Source organism: Glossina fuscipes, unplaced genomic scaffold (genome assembly GCF_014805625.2).
Source record: "Glossina fuscipes isolate IAEA_lab_2018 unplaced genomic scaffold, Yale_Gfus_2 27, whole genome shotgun sequence".
NCBI classification, from domain to species: domain Eukaryota; kingdom Metazoa; phylum Arthropoda; class Insecta; order Diptera; family Glossinidae; genus Glossina; species Glossina fuscipes.
In genome coordinates, this window is record NW_023998422.1 from 3530551 (window position 1) to 3550993 (window position 20443).

Below are 20443 nucleotides of genomic sequence, written 5' to 3' on the forward strand. Positions count from 1 at the left end.
AAGTTTTTTGTTTTCAATTGAAAAAAATTAATTATATTTTTTAAATAGAAAAAAATTAGAAAAATTTTTTCAAGTTAAACAAAATTAAAAGAATTTAATTCAATTTAAAATTATTTAAACACACTTTTCAATTAAAAAAAAAAGTACTCTACAACTAAAAGATAATATAAAATAATAGATAATATTAAAATATTCAACAAAGAAAAAGTAAGAAAACCAAAAAAAAAAATAAACAACAACAAAAAAAATATAAATAAATAATCAAAATAGAAAAGTTTTATCAAATTAAAAAGAAGAGAAAAAAAATTTTTAAACTTAAAAAAATTTTTTTACCTAAACAAAGTAGTGAAAAATTCTTTTCAACTGAAAAACAATTAAACATTGCTACATTTAAAAATAAATTAAGCATATTTTTTAACTAAAAAGCAAAAATTAAAAATATTTTTCAAGTAAAACAAAATTAAACATTTTTTTTTCAATTAAGAGAAAATTAGGAAAATGTTTTTAATTTAAAATTTTTTTTTTTTTTCAACCAACAAAATTTGTAGCTCCATAGTAGGTAGGTTGTTTAAAGAGAAAAAAATAATAATAATAAGAATTGAGAAAGTTTAGCAGAAGCTAGACATACACAATAAGTTGTGTTCCTTGTTTTCAAAGCAACATTACCATAAATGTATGTGCAAGGTTTTATCGATTGTCAAGAAGCTTACGTTACATATATACAATAAAAATTAGAATTTAATTTTCTAATCAGGCAGATATTTTAAAATAAACACGTTTCTTCCATTACCTTTTCAAAACGCCTCGGGTATAAATATATATATATATATATATATATGTATATGTTTGTGCCCATGCATTTAGATGCGTACATTTTATAAACCTAAGCATACATAACATATGTATATGGATTTGTGTGAAAACTCATAGATATGTGATTTTGGTGACACACGTGCACGCGTTTCCAAATTGTAATTAAATTCTTTTTTATTCATTTTTCTGTTTATTAAAAGCGAAAAAGACAAAAATAAAACAAAAAGACGAAAAGTTAGTTTTTGTTTTTCTCATCACAATCCACTTATTCTCTGATAACCTGTAGCGCCAGTTTTATTAGGATCAGAGCCTCTTAACTTGTTCATACGTCACCGTACAATAAAAATCTAATGCAATCTTTGGCGACACACCTCACTTTTAATAAAAAGTGATAATAATAATAATAATAAATAAAAAAAAAATCAAACAAAACAAAAAGAAACACCAGTAAAAAAAGAATAAAAAAAAAAACAATGTTATGCTCATCATCAAAAGGTTGAAGGTTCACTGCTATAATCCATCCATTCGTTCGCAACCACTCAAAAAACTTGAAAAAAACTTCTCTACGTTTTCATAAATTTTTTATCGTTTCAAAATAACGGAAATTACTTGTATAAGTTTTTTTGGTCGTCCGTCTGTCCATTCATGTAAGGTATGGTGAAAGTCTAAAGTTTGACGCGTCAATAGCTTTACATATAGGTTTAATTTGCTTGAAAATAGGCCAGAAAGAAAAGACTCTGGTTTGTCACTAAATACCGGAATCGCATGAATGGCTAAATTTGGCCCCATAACTCGACTAGCAACTCAGTGGTCGTGGGTTGAAATCTCAAGTGCGGTAGAGTTTTTAATAAAGCCGAACGCCTTAGATGCTAGTGCTTTCAGACTTTAGTCTTAGAATTCATTCTCTGGCTAAATTAATAATAATAACAATAATAATAATAAAAAGTTGTGCAACATCAATAAATTTATCGTCGCTAACCCCTCTTGATGACTTAAATGAGAAAAAAGAAAACGCTTCTAATGCTTATGAATGAAAGAGAGGTTAAACGTTATTATTTTGTGCCTAAGTCTGTCTAAACAAAGTCGTGCATTCGTCCTTTCCATTCTGGGCTTAAGTAGAGAAAAATTAGTGAAATAAAAATTTGAACTTTACCATAAGCCACGTAGGTCGCAATTTGTTCACTAATATTGTCCGATCTAGAGTATGTAGCAATGTATTAATAGCTTATCATAGTAAAGCAAATATATTGTGCACGCCCACTATCAAACGAAAAAAAAAACGACAACTTGTATTATTTGCTACCTCTCGAAGCGAATTAAACTTTCATTTATGCGGTTCTATAAATTGCCTAAGCAAGTTTACGCCGGGCAAGTTTAACTCGAAAAGATTCATTTCGAGATGTCGTCTTGGGCTATACAAAATTAAGAATCACTGATTTGCATAGTGGGCGTTGTTTTCTCGTTCTCTTGTTTACCGAAAGCACACATAAAGATGTTTACGCATATATTTACATATTTGTATATAATTATAGACTTGTTTGTGACATGTTTTTTTGTTTTCTTTTTTTTTTTTGGTTTAAGTCTATAGGCTTTCGCGCTAATGTATTCAAATCTGAGAAAAAAGAAAACAAAAATTAATAAATTCATAAATAAATTGTAAGTTTATTAAACTGAGGGAAAAAGAAAAAAAAAAAAAATGTTCATAAAGTTCACAAATATATAATGGATTAAAATGATGTAATGAAAAGGGAAATTATTCGCATTGGAAAGACTCTGATAATGTAAGCATCGGTGAGAAATGTTTTTGATATAGAATCTCTATGTACAGCCATCACTATTATTACTTTAGATTATTAGTGTACCGTGCTAACTGCTAGATCAAAAAAAGGAAGAGAAACAGTTAAGAAGTCGATATTAAGGAAGCGAAGTGCCATTAGTCGTTTTCTAACTTTCAATTCTAGTAATGTTATTATATCCATTTACACTCTACACCAAACGCGATAGAGGGCGAACTAAGTATGAATGGATGTACGTAACATCGAGAAGTGCTTAAGATAGACCCACTTTTCGGGTAAGGAAAACTGCCCTGCTGGTTTGTCGAAATAAAACTATCGTTCCTCAGTCGAGAATGCCACAGAAGCATGATAGCGGTGGTCATACATTTCGAGACAACATGAATTTATTGAGCGGAAAGTTCAGTGATGGTGTAATTTCCAAAAATGCCAGTGTGATTTGGTCACCAAGTCAATGGCTTACTTCAGTCAACCACAAAATTGACCTTACATTTCAAGGTTATCCGTGTCATTGGTACACGAAGAACAGTTTCTGGCGGAATTCTTACAGAAATCGATAAAATCACTACAGCCTACAATACTTGTGGTACAAGGTACTTGTGCTGATGTTTGCAACACCCACAAGGCCTTGAGGTAGACCCATCTTTTATTATACTGGAATTTGCGAATCTGTCTGTCTGTTCAGTTAGTTCTCTTAAGTTCAACCTAAACATATTTGATAAAATTTGGTCCACTGACATATTTTGACCCAAGAAAGCAAGCTATTAAAAAGTGATTCAGATCGGCTCACTTTTTCGATCACTTCCCATAGAATGCGTTAACTCGGATAATCGTAATAGAATTGTAGGGCTGACTAGGATATCATATAATGGACCGCAGCAATCCATAGTCTTTTTACTTGTTACAGTTTTGTTTTTATATATCAAATCAAAAAAAAAGAAAAATCGATTATTTGGTCGACATATTCGGAGAATATAGGTTGCATGGCAGGTGGCTAAGTAAAGGCTATAGCTAAGCAAATTGCAGTTAAGCAACAAATTTCCTAAAGAGAGCTGCTTAATAGCTTAATTGCGCAAGAGCGTGAAGATAAATTCGATTTTAACTAGCAAAGACACCTACCATTTCCAATACGAAAATTCTGACAACGACTTAACAAAGCTCTGTTAAATAATTACAGTTAAGATATAGTTGGATTGGAAAGCCTACTCCTCCCATATTAATAAAAGGAAAATATTTTTATGGACATTCGATGAATCTATATAAAAGTACCTTCCAAACAAACTAAACAAGTTCAAATTCTGCTTATGGAAGCTATTTCTGACGATGTTTGAAATTTGATATGTTAGCGAGAAATGGCTGTGGAAGAACATCCAAATTTGAGACTCTAGTGCGGCCAAACTAGAAAATGTCACCTATACTGGAGGTTTCTTATTGAAAATGGTAGTCGTCTTTGCTAGTTAAATTCGAATTTATCTTCACGCTCTTGAATTGTGCTTTTGCCCCGGAACTTTCAAGTTAAGCATCTATAAGAAGTCCAAAAACGGCCAATGTTCGTACACAACCTGCGCTCTAATAAGTAAGAGGTGAAGAGAATTGATGATGGTCGATCGATTTTCGAAGATGATGGCACCGAATTGAAGGATTTATTGGACTGTGTGCTAACCGTCCGGAGGAGAGATTTGTTCTACTATGAATCACATATCAGCCCTCGACACGGAAAAATCGCGCTTATTATCGTAGCGATGTTTAAAGAGATTACAGACGCTGTTTTCTGGAATAAAGACGAGATCGTGTTTAAGGACTTGTCGAAAACGCAACTGACTCGAATACAATTTTAAACCAACGACGCTTTCATCAATTTTTGTATAAAAAAATTCGATAGAATAAAACCTTTAAACTCACGCGTGCAGGCATTTGCCATTCAAATTGTTTACAAATCTCACAAAAGTGTTACAGAACTAAAAGACTAATCGTTGCACGAAATTTTTAAAGCATTGTTAAGTGTTTAAATTTCAAATATTAAATGGCAATGCAATCCGCTTTAACGAAGGATAGTTTCCATTGCTTGCTACTTGCCATTTTGGTGATTGCCTACGATTTAAAAAAAATGAAACTATATATATGTAAAACTATGCAAAACTATTTAACTAAAGAAATAATTGTTAAGTTCTTTCCTAAGGAACTTCGACGTGTAATCGAAGTTGGCCGTTTAAATAGTACGATTAACTTAACTACTTTAACGTAATCACTAAGGGTTTGTTAGCATTAGACTTTAAGGCACTCTTGAGGCTTCTTTCTTATGTTTTAGTTATAAAATAGTTATATTCGCAAGAAATTGAAAAGCAGTAAGAAAACAATATTCGTCTTAGTCTGGAACTGATGTGCTGCTACGATGCATACAGTAAAACAACCATTTCACTATTAACTGTGCTCTTGTGTTGTAGAAATTGAAAAGAATTTTAATATTTCTAAGCACATGGTAAATGGTTACGTCAACTTTACGTAGACTTCAAGTCGATAAATATTAAAAAAGAAATCGCCAATATTTTCTCCTGAAGCTGTTTTAAGCCGTCTTTGTCATATTATCCTCTTTCGAAATCGGTTTCTTCAATTTAGGCGGCAATACCTTCTTAAATAGACTTTCGCAACATTCGCAAGAATATTTCGGCTAATTCGGCTTAATCTCCACGCTAAGAATCTATAACACCTATGCTCAATACAATCCTTGTAGGGAACCACTAATATCTATATATATATATATATATATAAATACGTAGATGGACAGAATGACAGCAAGTGAAAATATTGTAAAAAGGCAAGCAGGACAATGAAATAGCTTACAACACCGCTTTGCTTTCAATAATTCAAAATTATGAACTGAATCGAAAATACATTCATTTGTCGAAGCGTTTGCAACACCTAGAAAGAAGCCGCTTCAGAAACAGAGAGAGAAACTCTCTGCAGTCTTGATCAGTGTTAAATTCTGAAACGTCGTAGGTATGCTCATCAGCCTACCACGGTTTACAAATATAAAGTTTATAAGTCATGATTAAGAAAAATCGGAAAACATAGATGTTATCATTTCATGCGGCACATCTTCAATTTTCAATAGCAAAGTGCGTCCAAAATTTTTCGAATGCTTCTGCTAAATTTAAAATCAATAAACTCATTCTTGCACAAACAGTACACAGGCGGGTAGAAGGACTGTCGGACACGCTTAAGTCGACCCGAAATTTGTTCTTGATCAGGAATATATATACATTGCTTTGGGGAGTCTCGGAAGCTTCCTTGGGAACGTTTGTGAAAACTTTGTGTGAAAAAATGAGTATATCCCCCTCCATCCTTCAGTGGTGGACAATTCAAATGAAAATAAAAGAGCTTCCTTTTTTAGCAATCCTAAATGCTCTAGAAATTTTAGAGAATTCTTCAAAGCTGCAGTTTTTCCCTTTCCTTTCCTGTCTATAGCTCGCCAACTTTCTCTCCTTTTCTCTCTGACGATTTCTCTCTCTCTCCCTTTGTCTTTCCGTACATAGTCCTCTCTCTTTCCCTTTATCTCTCTTCTATTCGGATACGAGAACTCTGTTTATAAAGGCATTTTAGGCGTTAAGGAATTAATTATGGAATTTTTTCTCAAAACTTTTAAAATATTCAAAAAAAAAATGTTATCAGCAATTTGCGAGTTTTTTAATCTATTGCCAAAGGATTATTTGTGACAAGATATTTTTTTATAATTGCCTTAACTTTAAAACAAGTCGAACTCTAATTAATATTTTTTTTTGTTTTTCGCAAACAACAAAACACAAGAATAGTATATAAATAAAATTTGCTTTGCGCTACGAAGCGGTTAATATCTTACAAAGACTTTGCTGTCTATTGCGCGGCTCCCTCGAGACAATTCATTTTGAGACGCTTGCCATAAGTATTTATAGCGAATTTCAGATTTACATCTACTTTACGTCCAAGTGGCAAAGCATTACGATTGACAATTCAAAGGTCGTGGTTTCAAACCTCAAATCCGGTAAAATTTATCAATAAAGCCGATAGATGCTAGCTTTGAATTTATTTCTCCGGCTAAATTAATAATAATAACAATAATCATAATAATGCTGAAGTTATTTTTATATTTGCCTGCAATCATATATCGGATTAATTAAAGCAGTTATTTATCTGGGCGATTTTTTTCAAGTAGATTTTATGGATAGGTCCACATTGTGTTTCAAACTTAATCTCTGGCCGTCCATAGCTTACATTTACATTGTCTCTCCGAACTCGAAACTTCGCCTGTTGAAAAGCTTTTAATGGTAAAAAACAGATAGACAGACAGACAAAAGCTTGTTATTAGCATTTTTACAATTTATTTAGATCAAAGAAATAAATTGCAGGACGAACGTTAGGATGAGTACTAGCAACTAAGCCTATCGGCTCTTATTTTCTGCTTTTTTAAGGTACTTTAGATGGCCAGTTTAACAGCTTTAACAAAGTTAAATATTTTGTTGATATTAAGGTCGCCAGGTATTTTCAAGATGTCTATTGGGTTAGATGGTCCGAAAACTAATCTTTGAATATTAGAAAGATTTTGGCAACATTTTTGCATTTCATGCAAATGTTTTGTTCTTTATCTTCTCGACGTTGGTTGGATATAGCGACGAAACGATCGACCTGCGAGTAGTGTAGATGGCATTACTGTCGATCTTCTTCGTCAGCTTTCTCTTTAATTGTTCTTCTGGTATACTTTCGAAGGCCAAACATTTCCATTAGCATATTGACTCGATGTATTTTATAGAAATTTTCTGAGGCACACTTTTAAGCCGTTACGAAGGCAATGACAGAACTAGTATAAGTAATGAGTGGGAGAGATGGGCATGAATATCTAAAAAGGTAAAAAGCAGCCATTAAACAATAAATAAATTGGCGGCAACGACTGTACCGAATAAGTGCAAAACAAGTTAAGTTTTTTTGTTCATTATGGATGAACTCTAATACGAGTGTATACTCGTATACTAACCCGCCTCTGCCATTATCATACAATAGATATACAAATATATATAGACACACATTTAACAAATTTGTACTCTCTTCTAATAAGGAATTTTGGCACACGTACCTGTTTTGATTTTTTAATATTTTTTTATTTCTATTTTTTATTTTCTAATGTTTTTCATATATGTTTATGTAGTTAGAAATTGAAGAATTTGAAAAATTTTGTTTTTGTTAAATATTTATGCGTCTCTAACTAACCTTAAATGTAAGTATAAAATTACAAAATGCAATAATGAACGAATAAGCAAAAAAAGTAAGAAAAAAACGGGAAAAATAAAAAAACAGAATTTTCAAATGCATTGAGCCGGGAGATAACAAGTTTTGAAATACATTTAATTTCATTTTTTTATTCTTTTTTTTTTTTGATTTATTTATTTATTTTTTTTTTTGCAACATGGAAACCAAAAAATGTTTAAAAAATAAATATAAAATTTAAGCTGATTACTCTTAGTAACAAAAAAACAAGTTCAAAGGCGGTCTCTTTGTTTTGTTTTTGTAATGTTTTAACGTTCGTACACATTAAAGTAAGTGAATTGCCTTCGCAGCAGCATAAACAAACAGCAAACAAGGCAAGATATTAAATTATGGTGGTCGGTTATATGATATAATTACAAAGTTAGAATTTCTTCACGCATAAAAGGCATTTAACTTTTTTAAGTGTAAACTATGTAATTGAAATATTTTCTATGTAATTTTAAGGGCTTTAAATAGATAAACAACGCAAGTATAACTTCTTTGAAACTAATGTCTTTTCTTTTCTTGTATTTATTTTTGTTATTTTTAGTGTTCCGTTCACGAGTACAATATGGCTGATCTTGAATTAGATCAAGTGACTAAAGTAATCGGTTATCATCCCCGATTTCTGGATCATTTTCTACGTACACAAAATTTTATTATGAAAGGCGATGGTCCACTGCCTTACGACTATCGTTATTATTTGGCCATAATTGTAAGTATAATGAATTTTTTTTTGCAAATTTCTGGAAAAATATTACAAGCTGTGCAAAAGAAGGAGTGTATTTTCATTTTTAATTACAAAATTGCCATAGTTTCGTTGCCTATTTTTAGCTAATCATCAAAAGCAGTTTGTGTTGCCTGCTTTCGCGCATAAGATAGAAAAGTTGCCTATTTTAGTGCATCACTGCTAAAGTAAAGTTGTGATCGTCGTTGATTGTGATTATTGACATTTTCACACTTTGGGTGCAAAAGGTGTACTTAGTTTGTGCGGATGTAAGCAACACCCGCAAAGACTTGAGTTACACGCATCTTTTCTTGTATCGGTCAATTCAGAATAACTTTCTGAATCGATTTTAGCTTGTCTGTCCGTCTTGTTTTCTTGTGTTCAACTGATCGCATCTTTCGTAATATTTTGGTGAAATTTGGTATACTAACCCTTTTTGATCCGAAGCGAAAGCTATTGAAAATGATTCGTATCAGACCATTTTTTCGATTACTTCCTTTATAATATCTTACCATAGAAAACCATTATATCAATCACTGTAATAATGATGTCAGGTATTTAGTGTTATGTCCTTTTACTTTTGGACTCAAACAAGCTTCTAAAAAATGGATAAATGTTGATTCGTTTAAAAAAACTGCATACTTCTGCCTTTTTCGCAAGGATACTCTATGTTCATTCGCTTCGTTTACAACGATGGCGTGACGTTTGTTTCTAGTTCTTTGGACGTGTTAGTTAGAGCGCACCGTTTAATCGTGGAAGGGAAGACACTTTAACTAATTACTCAAATTCTTGTCAGGGAAAATTATTACGCGTTAGTGCCTATCGATGTTCGATATAATCGTAGATACGCTTACAACAGTTGACTGCTTTTGAAAAAATTCTTTTCGTTGCCTTCATGCTCAACGCCAGTGAAAAAGGTATTGCAGCCAAGCACAAGTGTGTTAGTGATGAACCAATTGGTTATACGTTATTCTCACGCAGCGAAATTTTGTTTTTAAGATACTTTGCTTGCGTAAACGTTCATAAGCAAAGTGCCCTAGAGAGAAAGTGTACATAGAAAATACTGGAAAAGGACCGACTTCAAATCGACTTGGATGAAGGAAACTTCTCTAATTAAATACGCACTGCATATATATTTAAAAGCTTTCCTACATTTTCTTCTTTTTTTTTTTTTGTTTGGTCGTAAAATATAAAACATTTTTATTAGCTAAAATATTAAATATATTTCTAATATGAAGCGGAAAGATAAGCAATAAAATCTACAAAAAAAAAAAAAAAAAGAAAAGACGGACAAAATAGCGGCTATTTTTAGGTATCAATATAAATGATTCATTTTCCGGTTTTTAAATCGTATGTGAATATTTTATAAATTTGTTTTTAAGAAAACTATAAATTGTTTATTACGAAATATTTTATGAATTTTAAAAAATTTGCTTCGTGCTATTGCTGTTAAAGTTAAAAAACCAGAATGTGAAGCAAATAAATGCTTGCGAAAATAGCTTCAGATGAAAAAAAAAAGAAGTAAATCAATCTATGGTAGCAAAGTGCCCATATCCAGTAGTGTAAAGACAGCATACAGCCGGTAGGGAAGTTGTACAATTTTGTAAAACATTGCAACAAAACGACATTATGATTTAATTGTTCATGCCTTTGTACAATGAATTGCAAGACTGGAAGATTGAACGAAAACGCAGCTCAAACTGCCGAAGAACTTGTGAACAGCTTACCAGTTAATGAATCAACTGTTTCTAGAAGTTTTCTTATGATGTGGAAGACCCAAAAGGGGGAAAAACGGAATGCTTTCAATATCACGGTTTCATTGCTTCCGGTTTCGCTGCTTGTAGCGTAACCCTTACCTCTTCGTCTTTCAGAGAAATATGTTTCCCAAAACATCATTGTTCTTTCATGTATTGAGGACATCCCCTGTGCGACTGGTAACCTTAAAAATAAAAAACTCATAATATATCGACTTAAAAATGCTTTTCTAATATTATTACGAATTTTACGATTCTATCCAGGAATTTTTGAGGTTAAGTTCGCACCACTGAATGGTGATTTTTAGGTTAACATAGGTTTTATTTATAATTCTTAGGAGATTTATTTACAAGAGAAGTATTTACAGGGACTTATGTTTACAATCCGTTAACCTGCTTCTATCTGAAGATTATGATTGAATTCCCTTGACTCTGCTAGCTTTGCCTTCCGCCAGTACTCTGCTTGTATATTTTTTTTGTTAATGTTGTCGCCAATAGCCGGTTGCATGAGCCTACTTTATTTTATGAAGTCGGAAGGTAAAGCACCATTGATCCGCATTTGGTTTAACATTTTCATGAATTTGTTTCTTAGAAAATCGTTTAGATGTGTGATTTTCGTAACAATATATTTGGTGAGTGTTTACGGCGCACATTTAATCTAATTTATGATACAAAGATATTTTCTGCCAATGTATGCAGCGTGCAAAAGAACCTGAGATAGGCCAATATTTTATTATACATAGCTGTTCTTCTGTCTGACTTGTGTTCTTGTGTTCAATCTACGGGCCATGGGTTTTTGAGATGTTTTGACGACATTTGGTATTCAATCATCGGGGTACTCGGGTTAATCTTCCATTACAGAATGAAATTTCGGCTTTAAAGAACAGTGCTTTGCTTTTCGGTATGGTCTCTATCGTTTGTCATGGTATGATTGCGTTTTTTAAAATCGTAATTCAAAGTACATAACTTCTGCGTCTTCCTGCCCACGCTCCTCGAAGTAATCTTTTTTATATCAAAGCTTGAACCTCTGGATTTTTATACCCAATGTCGAAGGATGAAAGTTTTACTCCTTTTGTGAAAATGTTTGCAACGCCCAGAAAGGAGCTGCAGAGATCCCTTGAAGTGTATTTACTCTTGATCAGGATCAAATTTTTAACTGATTTAAAGATTTCCGTCTGTCAATCTGCCTGTGTAATATCTGTTGTAAATGTTAGTCACTAAAGTGAACAATCGCTTTCTAACCTAGCAAATATATTGGAAGTTCTTTTACGCGGGGAACAAGTTGATCAAAACACTCACCTACAGTGAAGCATAAACTGTACCGAACTGCGGTTCTCTAAGTAAAAATTTGTGGTTTTTTGCTTATTACGGCATAAATTATGGGAGAGAGAAGGCTGGAATTTTCTACATTTGCTTTATCTAACAAAATGGAAAGAATGGGCCGTGAATTGGCGCTTTCTGCTTATTACTCATTGGATGAACAAGACGGAATATTAAAAATTATTCTGTACATTTCTCACACGATAATACATCTTATCTGCCCAAAAATGTTTTAATTCTAAACCAAATATGGTGGAAACCACAACGTGGAGGTTTTCTCTTAGGAGCATAATCAATTGGGTATCAAGCAAAAGGACTTGGAAAGTAGATATAAATGGGATGAAGACGAGAGGTATGAAAGCTTCGGACGCGATCAAATATAATTTTGCTTTTTTTTTATTTTTTTTTTTTTAATATAACCATTCACTAAGGGGATATTTGCTCCTGTACGTGTAACAGAATGACGGACAGAAAGAAGTGAGGAAAAAGAAAGAAATAGGGAGTGGCAGCAGCTTAGTAGGCGCGTGCGCACCCGTTTAATGTTGTACTTTACCGGGCGGTCAACCAGTGTAGCTACGACTAAGGCTGGCACTGAGATTTGAGCCCGCTACAGCAATTTCGAAGGCGGACATATCTCGTACTTAACTATCCAAGTTTACCAAACTTATATTTATGTTTTTCGTTTTTCCCTACGTTTACACAAAAATTAATAATAAATAATATAATACTTTTCATTTAAAATTTTTTCATTTGTTTTTTTATTTACTAATTTTCAATTAAAAACAAAAAAAAAAATTGCATTTTTTATTTTGTGCATTAATTTTAACAATATTTTACCTAATCAAAAGAGAACTCAGTGCAATTGAAAATTGAATAAAAAAAAAAAAAAAAGAAAACCAAATAAATGAATAAAATTTTTTATTAATTAATTCTATTGTCATTATATTATTACTATCGTTGTTATTATTGCAGCTATTGTTCTGTTTTATATGCATTATACGTATGTATGCTATATGGCTTTTATTATATTTGATCGGTTATATTTATTATATATGTGTTTGTGTCGATTTGGTTGTCACCACAATTGCTTTATATTAAAAATTTTACTCATGATTGAGGGCGTTAATGGAGGTCATCTCTCATAAAAATAAAATAAATTTCATATAACGTTTATTGTTTTCATAATAAACATATATTATTTATTTTAATGCGCTTGTATATGTGTATGCGCCTTATTAGCATTTAAAGTGTATGCAGCAATGTATGCATACATTTAATAGAATAGTTGATTATAATCCTAGCCTATGCGCTTGTTTTTCTAAAAGTGTATGTATGTGCATGCATATATATATGTATGCATTTATATGCAATCAAATAAACTTGAGATTATTTCGAATGCAACATTGTGCCTAAGTGTAACAAAAGTGGGGAGCAACGTTCTTTCAGTAGCCATGTATTAACTGCAGCTGTAATCAATAGTTGCTCGCTTTTTCAAACACATAATATATATATATATATATATATATATGTATATTGAATAGATTGAAAAGTATTGAGCCACCAAGCCGAGACTAATATACTAATTATATTATATTCATTTCTATTCACATTTAAACGGGGCCATCTAGTATTGCAAAGACTTGTAGAGCGCAATATTTTTTAGACTGTGTACGCTTACGGACATATATGCATATCAATTTGCTTGTGCATAAGTAGAAGTTCAAAAATGCTCGTAAATATGTTAGCAGCATATGTTACTATCTGCACATGCATGTGTGTGTGTGTGTTTGTGTGTATATATATATACATATGTACGTGTGTGCATATATGTACATATGTGATATAGTTTATTTTTATAAATGTCATAAGTAGCGCTATTATTTATTATTAGTATTACTAAACATGTGCACATATAATGCATATATATATATATATATATATATATATATATATGTAAATATATATTCTCGTGATGTGCTTCTGATAAGACAGATAAAATTTCAATTAGATGCTATAACAATAACAATAACTGAAATGTAATAAAGATTAAAATATTTACAATTAGCTTTGAAATTTTGTTAAAAACATTGCACATACATATATATATATATAAAAAAAAAAACTGGCGTCTTGTTTACCAAATGTTCACAATGAAAATAAATTATGCTAATTTGAAATTTTATAAGACGTGTTTGGTGTCTTATTAGCTTTGTCGTTTTAGTCCTCAAATTTTCAAAAAGTCAAAAAAAAAAAAATTTATTTAATTACTTATCCAAAATTTATTTCATCTTCCTCGAAGTAATTCCTTCCCGCTTAAAAACTTGACACCAGCATTTGTTCCGCTCTTCAATGCATTTCTGGTTTGTGTTTTAAAAAATTATCAACGAATTGTTTTGAGTCAGTTTTTGTTTTTCCCTGGCGACCAGCCGCTGCCGGGATGTCCTCTACGCATGTACAAATAGAGTATTGGTCAGGGAGAAAGAAGGGAAAAAGTGAGAAACCTTCGGTGCAGGTGTTATGTCTTTACCGATGCCACATCAATCGCAATTAAAATATGGTCGGCCCCAATGGAAATTGAGAACCCGGACAACATGATAGTCTGCTTCTTCTTGTCTACTGAACTACGCAGCAGTAGCCCGGCAAATTATGACTTAGAACCGTAATAAACTGTGAATATCGTGCTTGTGGAAGTACATTAGTTCGATTTTTGTGGAAATGTCAATGTGTAATTATGACAGGAATCGGATGTGAAAAGTCGAGATATATAATAAAAACTAGAAACTTCTTTTCCCATATAGCTAAACGGTTCTTGCGAGTAAGGTCACGCAACCAATATTGAAGGCTTGTTGAGCTGTTATGTAAATCTATGTCCCATCACCACTAACTACGCATTTCGGACGCTCAGCACTTATAAAAGCAAAGCGGTTTTAGGTTCCAGGCTTTACTAATGGAGTATATAAAGGTTTGGGCACACGGAGTTGTTTGAATTCTTTTGAGGATCTCTTGATAAAACCAGGGACAGGTTTAGCCTTGTTCGCAGTAGCATCAACGTGGGGGTTAACCTTAAGTTTAGAATCACATAAACCTCCTAAGTCCTAATCCTACCCGATGTATTCACTAGTATGGTAGTATGTAGGCAGGAGTGTTTTCCACGAAAACGACAATCTCTTATATTTTTCCACATTTGCGGAAAAGCCATTGGTCAAGCTTCAATAGGGTGAATTTTTTGGATCAGATTGAAGTGATAAGATCTGATTTGTTAACCTAAAAGAAAGATAAATTTTTACGTATTAGGCGAGCGTCCGATCTGAATTACTTTCAACAACCCTTGTTCTTGGGCTTTAAGCTGTCATTGCGACAAATTTCATCAAAATATCTCAACAAGTGCGGCCTATAGATCGAGCAAACGGAAAGCAAACGGATAGAAGAACAGGTAGACAGTTTAAATGGAATCAGAAAGTGATCCTGAAGCAATGTGAATAATAAAAAGGGAGACTATCTAAGGTTCTTCTGGGTGTTGTACACATTCGTATTCTTGTATTATAAATGTGGTGTAGGGTATAAAAATAAGAAATTGCATTAATATTCGAAGCTCGTGTGTTTAAAAAAGAAAACAATTCCCCTGCATTTTTCGAATACAGTGTTCGATGCTCGAGAAAACTACTCTAGTATTTTTCAATTATTTGCTCTGGCTATACAAGATAAGAGCAGAGTAGTGTTAGCCATTTTGATTAAGAAAAACTAATTCGAATACAGTATTTATTATCTGAATGTCTTTCTCATACCTAATTCACAGGTAGGTTATATGCCTGTAGCTTCGGGGAATCTCTAAAATCATTCCTAGACATAGTTGAACTTTACCGATGGCAGCTCTTGGATGTTACACACGCGAACCATCGTTGATGTAATGGAAAAGTGGGATAATATTTTGCATATGAAGGACGACTGTCTTCTAATACATTCCACATTCACACAAATTCATCTATCAAAAATAGCTTTTTTCATTTATTTCTCTCTCAAGTAAGTGGTCAAGATCGACATCGATTTACTGATCGCAAAGTTGTCCATCCAATCTAGAACCTACTTGGCATATCTCATATATTAACCAAAGAAAGCTTAAGATCTTAAGAGTAAGAAAGATGTTAAGAAGCGAAGACCTCGCTTGTGCTGATCAACTGATATGATTTTAAATTTCGAAAATTCTCTTCAATCACTCTTTGTAACTAAGAACAAGTTGTTTCATCGGTTCTAGTGAAAATATTGCTAAGCCTTTTATAAAAGATTTGCTTCACTTTTCTCACTCTTAAGGTTAACATCATTGAAATTTTCTTTACAAAAAAAAAAAATTCGTTTATAAAATTTATTTTAGTTTTATATCAATGTGTTTCTAGAGCACTCTTCACTCTTATGTCCTCGGATTATTATTAAAGTATATTAAATCAATTCGCAAGAATCTTTGCCTCTCGACCTTTGCTAGGTTTTATTTTCAAGGCATTTCAAATTTAGACATTATTTGATCATTAGGTGGAACCTCGTTTGTTGTTATTATATTAAATTTAATTACGTTTCGTCGTTACGTTATGTCGTTCATGGTTCATTGCTTTTTCAAAAGCTATTTTTTTTTTTTATTTTTTTTTTTATTGTTTAATGCATGTAAATTTTGTTTTCTTGATGTGTTCATAAGCGCAAAATGATTACAAAAAAAAAATTTCGTTATTCTTAAAATCTTTTTGTTTTTGTTAGATTTACATAAATTTTGTAAACATCCACTGAGGCAACAACAATGCGAAAATCGTGCAATATGCGTATGAAAAGCCATTAATTTCTATGTTTAATTAAATGTGATTTATAGTACAGTCAATTTGCATTTTAGGTTAATTTGATCTATAACACCCAAGCAAGAAATAAACAAAAACAAAAAACAAATAAATAAATGAAGAAAAAAAAAAAAAAATTCTTGAAAATACGTAAGAAAAAAATAAAGAAAATAAAATTAAAAATAAAAATAGAATTTAACTATTTTAACGTATGTGTAATAAGCACAAAAAAAAAATCAACAAACATACGCACGTCAAAGATAATAAAGTGCGATCTTTACAAAATCCTACACAAGACCATTGCATTCGAGCATAAGCGTTCGAATGCGTGCAGTGACGGAGTTACATCACCTCACAAGGGGACTTAACCAAGAGAAAACTTAAATGGAATTGGAGACGCTATACAGACGGGCTCATTATCTATTGTATATATTCTCGATCACTGTACGTTTGGGTTAATACACTCGGTATGAAGATTTCTTAAGAAAATGGGAAGAAACTGAAGAAGATAACTGAAGAAATCTGCCGACTAATACAAATTAGAATGTAAGTCTTCTGCTTGTGAGTGTTACATTTACAACGTACCAGGATCAAGGTAAATGGAAAATTTTGGTATTAAATGCCAAACTATTTGCAGAAAATACTGGACAAATAGAGGGATAAAGCGCCAGGAAGCTTAGAATCGAGCCCTAATTATGAATATACGCCACGTTGAACCTCTAGTACGTTGATAGCTGACAGTAAGCCTAAAGAAACAAGAAAGAGATCTATTCTTCTAACATTGTTCCACAATTTTCGGTGAGGAAACCAAGGAGTGATTTCCCAGTTGTGCTTTAAAGAAAGTCTCACTTTCCTTAAACCATTACACAAACTTTTCAGCTAATATAGCTAATTACCTTTTCTAACCCACGATGTTAGGTTGTTTGTTAGAACTTAGCTATGACTTCTCTATGCGAAAGAACAGTCTTTAATCTTTCAAGTTCCAAGCCAAAGTTATACCAGGGCGGACATCAACGCTAGATCGTTGTTTTAAACGTTCAAAATAATGCATCGCTTCGAGTGTCGTTTCAAATACGTTAACAAATTAACTGTGTATCACAAATATATACATCGTAATCCGTCTGTCCGTCCTTGTCCTTGATTTTCTCATAAAGTTTCATGACTATGAATGTGTGTTTGCGGTAATAATGCGTTTTAGAAAATATTTTGTCGTTTCATTACAACTTAATTTCATATTTTAATAGATGCTTGCGTTCATTTTGGCCATTTCATCACTTGGAAAAGGCATTTATTGAGAAAAATTGGTACAATGTACACCAATCAAAATACTTTTTATCACTTCCTACAATATTTTACCATATTTCTGGCAACATGGCGATATCGTGACGAAAGAACATTTATTCGATTAGCACAGATCCAACTAGAGACCCATTTTCGCACTTCCTCAACTTTGCGGAACAATGTGCCAGCCAAGCCATGTCGCTTCTATCTAAACAAGAGATAATCAGAAGGCGCCAAGTCTTATGAGTATGAGTATGAGATGTTTGCGGCAGAATTTCTCATTCGTGGTGCAACAGTGTAACAAGTTCACAAAAAATGGCATTGCGGCAGCAGATTTCTTCAAAATAAACAACAAAAGTAACGAAGGTCGATAATGCAACTTTGAGTGCTCCTTGATTAGCGTCGGCTTACGCTGAATAGATTAATAGAACTAAATGGAAAATTGTTATTTTCACTGCTATTTCCCTATTCGTTATGTCATGTACTGCACATCGCACAGACAGACAGAGGGACATTTGATGCCAATCAAGAATTCTACCTACATTGTGGTGTCAATGAAGCTACTTTCAGGGCATTTCAAACGTTTTATCATCCGTAATGGGTGACGGGTGTAAGTACGTTTAACGCACTTGAAAAATTCCACATTTATTGGAAACGTGTAAGCAGTTCACTTTGCTGACTTCATCTGGAACAGTTATGAAATCCGCTTACCCGCGCTCATCTTGCGATAATCAAAAGTCTTAATACTTGAAATACTTCAAATAGTTTTTTCAAAGCTGAGGAAAGGTGTATTTTAGAAAAATATCTTATGTGAAATAAATTTTTGATGTAAATCTTCTTTTATAAAACTTACAAAACAATGATTAACCAAAGGCCCGATTGCCCGTGTACGTTACAGCAACTATATGCACCATATGTGTTCGTTCGTATGTGCACAGATTTTGAATGTTCGCTAACAAGTGCATCTAAATGAGCTGTAAAAATCTTCTTTGCAAAAGGAAAGAATAATACAACAACAAAAAAACAAAAACGCATGAAATGCTTTCACATGAATTCATCTAAAAGAAAATTTACACAAGCACTCACGCACTCAGGCACGCACGCACGCACGCAGGCAGGCAGGCAGGGAGGCAAGCAAGCAAGCAAGCAAGCAAGCAAGCACACTTTATTTCAATATAGTTTAGTATGTTTATACAGATGTGCGTGAATGTTCATAAATATTAGATTTGCTACTCATTAGTTGTTTATTGGGAAATTCTTAGAGAATGCGTTTAAGAAAAACATTTCATAAGAAAAATCATTACTCATGACTTAAATTGGGGGCGAGATTTTTAAAATAGATGATGGGTCTGAATCATTCGATTGTTTAATATTAGACTTTGTTTTTTAATATATTTTTGATTTCTTAATAACCAAAAAAAAATATTTAAAAAAAAAAAAAAAACTATACCTATAAAAAAAAAGAGGGAAATAAGAAGAAATCAATTCTGTATAAATAAAATGTAATAATAAAGTTGTTAATGATGTTATTGTTGCGTTCAGGGGGAGAAGGGAAAAATAATGCAAAATACATTAATCAAGAGGTCATACCAAGTTAAGTTAAATTGAAGTTAATGGCTGTCCTTTCACGGATCATTTATTTAGTTAAAAGCATTTCCAGCGCTTTAAAGGCATTTTATGCAGAAATCTTTTCATGGTTCGTTAATGTTCAAAGTTTGAAAATCACTGCTGCCCAAGTCAAAATAGAGCCAAACAGTCTCACTAATCTCTATAGAAACAAATGTTTTTTTTCCTTTTCGCTGTTATTTCTGGTGGAATTAAGTAAATACAAAAAAAAAAAAACAAAAAAACAAAAACAAAGTATATGTAACAAACAACTCATTGCCAAGAATTGTTAAAAAAAAAGAAAAGAAAAGAAAAGAAAGCGAAAAAGCAGAAAAAAAGAAAAGAAAACAAATTCTAAGGAAAAAAATTCTTCACATGTGACACGATTCAAAAATAAACCAAAAAAGAAAAAAAATAATAGCAGAGCACGATATCAAAATGATTCAACTCGACTAACACTACAACAACAATTCATTAAAATAAGAAAACAACAAGAAAAACAAAAAACACATAAATAAATAAAAAAAAGCCAAAAAAAAAAACAAACAAACAGATGTAGAAATGTTTGCGCTACTCAACAAAAACAAGTTGAAATGCTAAAGATGACCAAATCTGCATCTGTTTATGGTACGAGCTTTAATCGTGCAATCGTTTATTTTTAAAGAAAATGCTGTGAAATTTGGTTAATTTAAGTAACGACCTTCGTCGACACTTAAATCGTTCGAGAAGGAATGAATGTTTTTTAAAAAGCGATTTTCTCAATCTGACCGACCTTCGCCGCCAGCGACAATTTCAATGATGATGAACTTCGTTACATAACTTTCCCATAAAAGAAAATGTTTAAACAACCATTTCTGTTAATAGAACAACTAAAAACATTATAATAAGTCGCGGCTTACCCTTAAACACCCTACCGTGATCTACAAGAATTCATACAATGAGTTCTTAACACAAGGGAGGTGGGCGGTGGTCGAACCATTTCCAATTGCGTTCTTTCAAGGGCCGTCAGCCTCCACCAAACTTCATCAAAATATCTCGAAAATTGCGGTCTGTAGGCTC

General features: G+C 32.4%; 1 protein-coding gene across 1 annotated transcript in view; it reads left to right on the top strand.

Moving 5' to 3' along the window:
- LOC119635699 (sestrin homolog) overlaps window positions 1-20443 on the top strand; it is a 48495-nt gene that overhangs the window by 22042 nt on the left and 6010 nt on the right. The window contains exon 2 of the mRNA XM_038030664.1: window positions 8431-8595. Within this exon, the coding sequence (XP_037886592.1) occupies window positions 8431-8595 (165 nt within the window). The remainder of the gene's footprint in view (window positions 1-8430; window positions 8596-20443) is intronic.